This window comes from Nerophis lumbriciformis, linkage group LG25, assembly GCF_033978685.3.
Source record: "Nerophis lumbriciformis linkage group LG25, RoL_Nlum_v2.1, whole genome shotgun sequence".
NCBI classification, from domain to species: Eukaryota; Metazoa; Chordata; class Actinopteri; order Syngnathiformes; family Syngnathidae; genus Nerophis; species Nerophis lumbriciformis.
In genome coordinates, this window is record NC_084572.2 from 34,414,303 (window position 1) to 34,424,302 (window position 10,000).

Below are 10,000 nucleotides of genomic sequence, written 5' to 3' on the forward strand. Positions count from 1 at the left end.
CCCACCCGTCACGGTGCTGGCGAGGGAGCCGGCGGGACTGGACTTTTTAAGGCGTAGAGTTGTCCATCTTGACCAATAGAGGAAGGAATAAGGAGGGCGGGGGCCAATTTGGCCGGATGACTGATGTGATACAGAAGGCACTGCGGCTCTGTCGAGGGGGAGGGGGGGGGCCCGGGGTGGGGGGAGGTTTGTGACAATCCATACGACGACAAAGCGTTCTCAGTGCCGCACTTCTTGGGAGGCGACACTTGTGTGTAACAGGGCTGGGGCGGCGACAACAAATGCAGGGAAAGGGGAGCCGGGGGTTGGGGGGGGTAGGGGGTCTCGCAGCAGGCGCCATGTGTGCAAAAAGGGGGGGCCAACCTTTGCCTGTCAGTCATGGGTTTTACAGTGCGGAGGCTCACACGGACGCTCATGAGGTCTGCATAGAGTCAAAAGACTATGGGGTGGGCGGGGGGCGGGGGTCTGGGGGAGACGCGGGCGGGGGGTCCGGGAAGAAAATAGTGCAAGTTCCAGAGCGGCACCGAAAGAACTACCGACCAAGAACTACGGCTACGTGATCTATTGTCTACTCAACAAGCTAGCATGGCGAATCGTCAAAAAACGAGGACAAAAACAACAAAGATGTCAAACGAAATACTGACAAGGTTTTTTTTTTTGTTGGTTTTTTTGTTTTGGCAGGAGGCGTCGGCTTTGCTACGACCTCACGGGACTCGCTAACCGGGCCACACCTGAGAAGAGGGGGGGGGGAGCCGGCAGGGTGGGCAGGCGCCATCTCCTTACCAGGAAGGGGGGTGGGGGGTGTCCACGGCGCTACAAAATGAGGGGAAGTGCGCTCATCTGAGGGCGTCGGGAACCCGGTAAACGTGGGCGTAGAGAAATGTAAACAAGATGGACGTAACGATTCTACAGTAGATCAATCAATCAATCAATCAACAATCAATCAATGCGTCGTGGACAATATTAAATATCTTCCTTGTCACTCAGCCTGTCAGCCCCGCGCCCCCAAAGCGCCCACCCTGACCGCTGAGAGAAAGTCCTCTTTTGTAAACCTAAATGTCCCCCCTTGCAGCCCCGCCCCCCTCCAGGTGTGTCGAGTCCGTCATGCAGGTCTTCGCCGAGAAGTCGAGTGTGTTCCTTTTATCCCCCGACTTCTCCTCCGCTCCGCCCCCTTCCGGCCTCTTGAGGTCACTTCCCGCCGGGGGGGGGGCCGCCGTTCGGACGGGCGGGGCTTAACAAGCGTTCCCCCCCCCTGCCCCCCACCTGCCGGGCAGGAAGTGATGTCATAGCAGTCTGAGTAACAGTAAACAAGAGATGATAAAACTCATCAAGTATCAGCCAGCGCTGGGATTGGCCGGTTTTTGCAGAATAGGCGGAGCTTCCTGGTTCTGTCGTTGGGAAAGGAAAAGGTTGAAGATAAAAGTGGTTGTTCTCCCTTTTTTATTTTTCCTCTGCATTGTTTATAAAGTTTTGTTCTTCGGTGATGAAGTTCTAATGAGGCAAAGCTTGGCTTGTAAGGGTTCAAAGGGCGGGGGGTCATCAGTTGGTCTTTTAAAATTGCTCAAAGTGGAAGCAGCAAGAACTGACTACAGTCGATTTCAGCCAATCAGAGTTCAGGCCTCAAACTGCGACCAGGAATCTTTTTTGAAAAATAAATAAATAAAAATAAATAAATAAAAGTTGACATGCTTTAGACTTTCGCCTGCAGTCTCGTTTGTGGAAAGCAAAGTTTTGTTAGCTCGGCGGCCCCTCGTCTTCTCCTTTAAGAGTTCGAGAAGTTGAAGGCTCAGGGAGGATGTCCCCCCCCCCCCCTTTTGGCCCCGCCCCCAACGTTTGCTTTGTTCAACTTCGGTGGGTCCGCGGTACTCCTCCTCGCTAGCACCAGTCGTCCTCGTCTGTCTCGCTGTAAGGTTCATGCAGGCCCTTGCGGGGCCCCCGAGCGTGAGGGGGACGATGGTGCGGGTGGGGGTGAGGCCCCCCGGGAGGCCCTCGTCGATGTGGAGAAGGCGAGGACGAGCGGTATCCGTTGGGTACCCGGCGGGGGTGCGGGTGTGGAGGCGGAGGGGGCCCGTGGCGGGCAGTCCTGGGTGAGCGAGGGTGCGGGTTGCCCGCATGCGGGTGGGGGTTGCCATGCGAAAGGCTTTGCTCATAGGCGGGCGGCTCGTGGTGCCGCTCGTACTCGTAGTCACGCTCGTAGAAGGGCCCGTCCCCCTCCATACTGTCCCCCAGTGGAGGTCCGCTCCAGCGGCCCCGGTGCGGCGACCTCGGCGAACCGTGGATGGGCGAGCGTGGCGACTGGTGCCTGGAGGAGCGCGGCGATCCGTGCCTGGACGACGAACCCCCGTGATGGGGAGAGGCCTGTCGTGACGGCGGTCTGTGGTGGTAGCCCCTGTCCAGGTCCGGCGGGGAGAAGTGTCGCGGCGAAGGCGAGCGCAAGCGGCCGAGCCCGGGGGGACCGTAGCCGGGCTTGCGGACTGCCGGGGAGTAGGTGACGTGCGGACGGGGGACGGCGGGTGTCGGGGGAAGCTGGCGGCGACCTCTCCGTGGAGTGCTGGTCCCAGAGGTGGAGGGGACTGGGCTGCCGCTCACCGAACTACTGCCCTACAGCAAAATGTAAACAAGGAAATTCAAAACACGCAACAAGGACAGACCAGAACTAGAAGTGGAAGGGCGACAAATTAGATGAAGACCAAAGGAAAGTCGGTTGATATGTGGGTGGAAGCCATTGATGAGACAAATAAGTAAAACCCGAGAAGACGAATGAGCATAAAAGCATAACACAAAAAGTTGAAATGTGCTGTTCTATGTTTGCAATTGATCGACACAACAGGAAAGGTTGAGTAGATCGATGGAAATCCTGTTCTAACTGCGGCCCACCTGTCTGTGCCCCCGTCCGTCCGGACCCTCGCTGGGTGAGCGGGACCAGTGACGGTCGTGGGAGTGTCTGTGGGCGTAGTCGTGGCGCTCATAGCGTTCCTTGTCCATGGAGCCGTGGTGATGGTGGTGGTGGTGGTGGTGACGGCGGTCCTTGGTCCTGCCGCGGTCCCGCTCCCGCTCCTTGGGGGGCAAGTCGCCCGATTGTGTGGTGGTGCTGAGGTCTGTGCCTAAGCCTGTTTTTTTTTGTCGTAGAAACACAGCAGTTAGATCCCTGAGGAAAGTCTACACATAGTCCTGTGACGTGTTTCGGAGTCGGTTCCCTTCATACCAATCATCACGACCAATCATGTGCCTCAGGGCTGAATCCTGGGGCCTCTGATTAACAAGTCTTGTTCCTTTCTTCTGATACGTAAACTGAGTTCCTGAAGACTTCTCTCAAATATATTATTTGTATCTGTGATTGGTCCAAAGTGCTCCTCAAGACTAAGAACAACAACTTAGTTGTCTATAGATGTTCTCATTCATCAGGTCATTGTATTTGAAGGCCACATCAGAACTATGGCGGCAAAAAGAGGGCCACATTAAATTATGTCGAAGACCACGGTAAATGATGTGGAAAACCACGTTAAATGATGTGGAAAACCACCATAAATGATGAGGCAGACCACATTAAATAATGTGGTAGACCACATTGAATGATGATGGTAGACCACGTTAATGATACGGCAGACCATATTAAACGATGAGGCAAACCACATTAAATGATGATGGTAGTTAACTCCATTAAATAAAGTGGTGGGCCCCTACTGAATGATGTGGTGGGCCACAATGAAACGAAACGCGGGCCACATAAATGATGTGGTGGGAAAGACCTACCCCTGGGGCCTTCATATATAGTTATACGACTCTGAGGTGTACGGCTGTTAAATTGGCTAAAAACGTTAGCATGCTGTGGAGGATGCATGTATGTTTAAGAGTTCTTTCTTTCTACATAGCCATGTTTAGAGTATCTAGTACTTTTCCTTTGTATATTCTACCAGTTTCTTTCAACATTTCAGATGCCTGGTTAGTGTCTGCACCCTTGGATGGTGAACTACAACCCCCACTCTTTTCCTTATCAGTGTTGAGAGGGGGGATATGGGGGCTTTCTTTGTGTGCAAGAAGTTGGCTTTTCCGTTTGAATGTCAGATCAACGAGAGTAGCCGATATGAATGTATTGGTTAAACTGATCTCCTAAAGCTTTAGTAAAACTTGAAAATATTCCAATTCTGTCTTGATGGTCCTTCTTACTCAGCATATATGTCATCGAAAGAACTTGGGATTGACCAGTAACTTAGATTCCCTGGGAGGTAGAGCTGGTCGACACAACATATTTCAAGTGCCAAGTTGTACGACTCTGATGTGTACAGCTGTTAAATTGGCTAAAAACGTTAGCATGCTAATGTTAGCATGCTAACAGCTAGCATATTTCAAGTACCGAGTTAAATGACTCTGAGGAGTTCGGCTGTGAAATTGGCAAAAAAAAAACAAGTATGCTTATGTTAGCATGCTAACAGCTAGCATATTTCCAGTACCAAGTTATACGACTCTGATGTGTACAGCTGTTAAATTGACTAAAAACTTTAGAATGCTAACAGCTAGCATATTTCAAGTACCAAGTTATGCGACTCTGAAGTGTACAGCTGTTAGATTGGCTAAAAAAGTAAGCATGCTAATGTTAGCATGCTAACAGCTGGTATATTTCAAGTGCCAAGTTATACGACTCTGAGGTGTACGGCTTCAAAATTGGATACAATTACAGTATAAAAACTGGCAGCTCATCCATCCATTTTCTACCGCTTGTCCCTTTTGGGTTTGTGGGGGGTGCTGGAGCCTATCTCAGCAGTCGTTAGAATTTGTTTTTTACAGTACATCACTGTGAGTGGAAAATGGAAAGTGGAAAATCTACAGACCTTGTTTTACAGTTTATTGTTTGTTTAATGTGTGGAACCGGAAACAAAGTGGACCGCAGTAAACTGGACCGCTTGGCGGAAAGGTGGTTTTAACGTGCGTCTGGACCTCGATGTCTTTCGAGCGACTCACCCGTGTCGGCGTCGGTGTATCTCGTCAGCGAAGGCTGGGACGTCCGGTGACTCCGGTCCCTGTGCCTGCGACCGTGCCGCCCTTCTTCGGGCACCACCCTCTCCAGGGAGTAGTCGTCCAGCCTCACGCCCCGGCCCGTGCGCCCGTGGACCAGGCTGGAGGTGGAGCGCCGCATGGGGCTGGTGTCAGTGATGGTCTGGAGGCGAAAAACAAAGAATAGAACCACCCGGGCAGTTAGCGCGACCCACGGTCTTCTCGGTGAACCGGATGGGCGACCGGCACGTCCTGGCGTTCTACGCTTGCGGCGGACTTGTGCACCCATCCGGCGCGTTTCACACAGTCCAAGTTAGCCGGCGGCATTCGCGCAGCAGGCGGACGGAACCATGCATCTTTGGCAGACACAAGTCGGGGTGGGACGAAGGGAGAGGAGACCAGGCGTGAAGGAGACCATGCCTCGACATGCACCGGAGCCAGGGGCACGTGTTTGCAAGGGGTTTATCTTGGATTCAGGTCCTATCGCTTCACCATTTTGGTTGTAAAACTCTTCAGACTCCTCCTTCCCGATGATCCGCACCAGCAAGACTTCACCTCGCCATGCACCGCTCGTGACAAAACCCGGCGTTTGTCCTTCTGAGCCGCTCCACCATGATGCAACAGGCAACAACGCATTCAGGAGCAACAGCAGACGCCGCATGACGAGCACGAATCTCGCGGCAAGCAAACAGACAAAAAGGGTACATCGGTAGGACACGGAAGACCAAGGTGACGGGAGACAGATGACAGAAGGGTGATAGAATGCAAGCGGAGGCGCTTGATTTCAAGAGCGCGGCGCAGCAGATGGGTGGGGCTCACTGCAGTAGTGTCACGCAGGTGGTCAAATTGAGTTTTGGCAAATAGGTATGTCATCATTTGGTCATCGAATCAGGGTTTCTTCGGGGCGGGGCCCATTGAAATCGCCAAAAAAGATCTAATTCTCAGCTCATCTGAAACAAACAGACCAAGTCTGGAGCTAAAGTCATAGAGAAGTTTCTTAAGCGCAAAAATTATAACTCAAGTCGCGAAGCTCTATATCAGGGGTGTCCAAACTTTTTGACTTGGGGGCCGCATTGGGCTGAGAAAAAGTTGGCCGGGGGTTCGGTTCTTTTATGAATTTATTATGGGTCTACTGAAAATGTGAGCAAATGTTCTGGGTCAAAAGTATACATACAGCAATGTTCATATTGGCTTACATGTCCCTTGGCAAGTTTCACTGCAAGAAGTTGCTTTTGGTAGCCATCCACAAGCTTCTGCTTGAATTTTTGACCACTTCTCCTGACAAAATTGGTGCAGTTCAGCTAAGTATGTTGGTTTTCTGACATGGACTTGTTTCTTCAGCATTGTCCACACGTTTAAGTCAGGACTTTGGGAAGGCCATTCTAAAACCTTCATTCTAGCTTGATTTAGCCATTCCTTTACCACTGTTTGGGGTCATTGTCCTGTTGGAACACCCAACTGCGCCCAAGACCCAACCTCCGGGCTGAAGATTTTAGGTTGTCCTGAAGAATTTGGAGGTAATCCTCCTTTTTTGTTGTCCCATTAAAAGCAGCAGTTTCATTGGCAGCAAAACAGGCCCGGAGCATAATACTACTACCACCATGCTTGACGGTAGGCATGGTGTTCCTGGGATTAAAGGCCTCACCTTTTCTCCTCCAAACATATTGCTGGGTATTGTGGCCAAACAGCTCCATTTTTGTTTCATCTGACATCACATGGACAAAGATAAGACCTTCGGGGGGAAAGATGAAACAAAAATGGAGCTGTTTGGCCACAATAGAGTTCTTTCTTTCTACATAGCCATGTTTAGAGTATCTAGTACTTTTCCTTTGTATATTCTACCAGTTTCTTTCGACATTTTAGATGCCTGGTTAGTGTCTTCACCCTTGGATGGTGAACTACAACCCCCACTCTTTTCCTTATCAGTGTTGAGAGGGGGGACATGGGGGCTTTCTTTGAGTGCAAGAAGTTGGCTTTTCCGTTTGAATGTCAGATCAAGGAGAGTAGCCGATATGAATGTATTGGTTAAACTGATCTCCTAAAGCTTTAGTAAAACTTGAAAATATTCCAATTCTGTCTTGATGGTCCTTCTTACTCAGCATGTCATCGAAAGAACTTGGGATTGACCAGTAACTTAGATTCCCTGGGAGGTAGAGTTGGTCGAGGTCTTATCTTTGTCCATGTGATGTCAGATGAAACAAAAATTGAGCTGTTTGGCCACAATACCCAGCAATGTGTTTGGAGGAGAAAAGGTGAGGCCTTTAATCCCAGGAACACCATGCCTACCGTCAAGCGTGGTGGTGGTAGTATTATGCTCTGGGCCTGTTTTGCTGCAAATGGAACTGGTGCTTTACAGAGAGTAAATGGGACAACAAAAAAGGAGGATTACCTCCAAATTCTTCAGGACAACCTAAAATCATCAGCCCGGAGGCTGGGTCTTGGGCGCAGTTGGGTGTTCCAACAGGACAATGACCCCAAACACACGTCAAAAGTGGTAAAGGAATGGCTAGAATGAAGGTTTTAGAATGGCCTTTCCAAAATCCTGGGAAATATCTATTTGGAACTGTGGTAACAGTTCAACTGCAGATTGGATCTAGCGCTGCTCTGGTCTATGGACAAATTCGGAAGACGATGGCAGTTGTTCAAGGAGCCCGGAGGCTAGGGCAGGTCTGTGGGCACTCAGACTTTGGCGATTTTTAGAATTGAATCGCAAATTGGATAACATTTCGGAGAAGACCACCGCGCTGATCAATTTGAGAGCCAGAATGAACAACTACGGCAGACAAACCATTGGAATGTGTTTTCTCACTGTAACCAAAACAATCCTTATCTACAATTAGCCTGGGCAAGGCTCCAGTGAAACCATCACAGCGAAAGATGCTCTAAAATAATCCCTTTCCTCTTCTTCAAAGACAGCTGGGATGTTTTTGACTCTTTTCCGTGGCTTATGGACAAAACATGCACCCATGGACGACCACGACACAGATATGCACACATACAAGAGCCAAGGGGCGTCCGGTTTTAGCGCCTTTTTTCCATTTTTGAATGATACACAAGCCTCCAACTAGGTGGCAGCACTGCTCCAATTAAACAACGCTGAAATATGAAAGTGTGACAAAAAGCAAATGAGAAGCACTTGGTTAGTGGCTGTTTAACAACCGTGTGTATTACTGCGTAGTAGTGATGGGTAAATGACGCCTCAGTGAGTGTGTGCCACACACACTACCTGTATTGAAATGCCACTGATACTGTATTGGTGTTTAAAAATGGCGCCATGTGCTGGATTAACCATGCCACTACATTTGATCTACAAATAAAATTGTTAGCATATATATATATATATATATATATATATATATATATATATACTGTATATTAGTGCTAGACAATTCAATTTTAGACAATTCAAAAGGCTTTTAAAAAATATATAAAATAAGGGGAAAGCGAATAAAATAATTTCAAGATATTTTTAAGGGGGTTAATTTAGTTGATTTTACAGCACAATTCTTACGCAAAACATCTCAAAATACTTTAAAAAAATATATAAAATATTGAGAAAGCGAATACAATTATTTAATTTTTTTTAATGGAGGTTAATTTAATTTATTTTACAGCGCAATTGTTGCGCAACAAATTCAAAAGGCTTTTAAGAAATATATAAAATAAGGGGAAAGCGAATAAAATCATTTGAAATATTTTAATGGGTGTTAATTTAGTTTATTTTACAGCACAATTCTTACACAAGACATATCAAAATGCTTTTGAAAAATATTATAAAATAAGGAGAAAGCGAATAATTTTTTTTTAATGGGGGTTAATTTAGTTTATTTCACAGCACAATTCTTACGCAACACAATTATAAATACTTTTAAAAATAGAAGAAATAACAAGAAAGCGAATAAAATCATTAACATTTTTACGATACTATAAAGTAGCTTGAAAGACGTCATTTGGTAGCCACCCCAGAAATGACACAAAGGGCCCCACTTTGGGCATCCCTGATCGACTGGTCCTCCAAAGAATCAGTTAATTAAATATTCAAACACAGTGTTACTGTTCAAACTGTGAGGCCAACAATATCAAGTACACTTGTTAAATAAAACCTCTGCCCTGTTTTTAATTAAATTGTAGGACTACTATACTACTGTATTTTACCGTTGGCCACTTGGAGTGTTTTTTGAGGTGGTTCGAGAACCACTGGTCTAGGGGGTTAAAATAATGGGACAAAACTTATTTTATTCATTTATTTGAATTTCCATACATCCATTTTCTACCGCTTTTCCCTCTTGGTGTTGCTGGGGGTGGCTGGAGCCTATCCCAGCTGCATTGGGGCGGTAGACCCTGGACAAGTCGCCAGGTCATCGCAGGGCCAACACAGATAGACAGAAAATTATTGATTTTGTTTTTTTGTGTCGTCAATATGAAGACTGCCATTGAACATTTCAAGTAAAATGATCTGGAGTATGAAATACAAATAAACAACAACACATCTGAGGTGACCTAGGAAGACACTTGGCAGCGTATAAACCAGGGGTGCTCGCACTTTTTGCCTCATAACGAAAATGTGTCAATGGACTACAGCCCATCAAGGGATTTTAAGCATACAGTACATGCAGTACTATCATATGTATCATTTATTAGTTTATATTTTAAAATATTTTTTAAAATGTACTTATTATTTTTCTTTGCATTTCTAATAATTTTAGATTGATTAAAATTTCCTTTTTTTTTTAATTTTTAAAAAATATTTATTTTTATTTTATTATATATATATATATATATATATATATATATATATATATATATATATATATATATAAAAATATTAATTTGTGTAATATTTTGTGATTTGAAAAAAATATTGTTTTATTTTGTAATTATTTTGCAATAATTAAAAAAAAATATATATTTTTTTAATTTACTTTTTTTTTTAAATTTAATTTATCATTTATTATATATATATATATATTACTTAAAATATTAATTTGTGTAATATTTTGTGATTTAA

The 10,000-nt window shown here is 46.2% G+C and overlaps 1 protein-coding gene across 5 annotated transcripts in view; it reads right to left on the minus strand.

Annotated features, from left to right (window-relative positions):
• LOC133621855 (voltage-dependent P/Q-type calcium channel subunit alpha-1A-like) overlaps nucleotides 1-10,000 on the minus strand; it is a 267,315-nt gene that overhangs the window by 498 nt on the left and 256,817 nt on the right. For all 5 annotated transcript variants that reach the window (XM_061984254.2, XM_061984255.2, XM_061984253.1 and 2 more), the window contains 3 exons: nucleotides 4,960-5,155; nucleotides 2,878-3,110; nucleotides 1-2,601 (listed from right to left, as the gene is read on the minus strand). The exon at nucleotides 1-2,601 is cut by the window's left edge and continues 498 nt beyond it. In XM_061984254.2, the coding sequence (XP_061840238.1) occupies nucleotides 1,876-2,601; nucleotides 2,878-3,110; nucleotides 4,960-5,155 (1,155 nt within the window). In that variant the 3' untranslated portion in view covers nucleotides 1-1,875. The remainder of the gene's footprint in view (nucleotides 2,602-2,877; nucleotides 3,111-4,959; nucleotides 5,156-10,000) is intronic.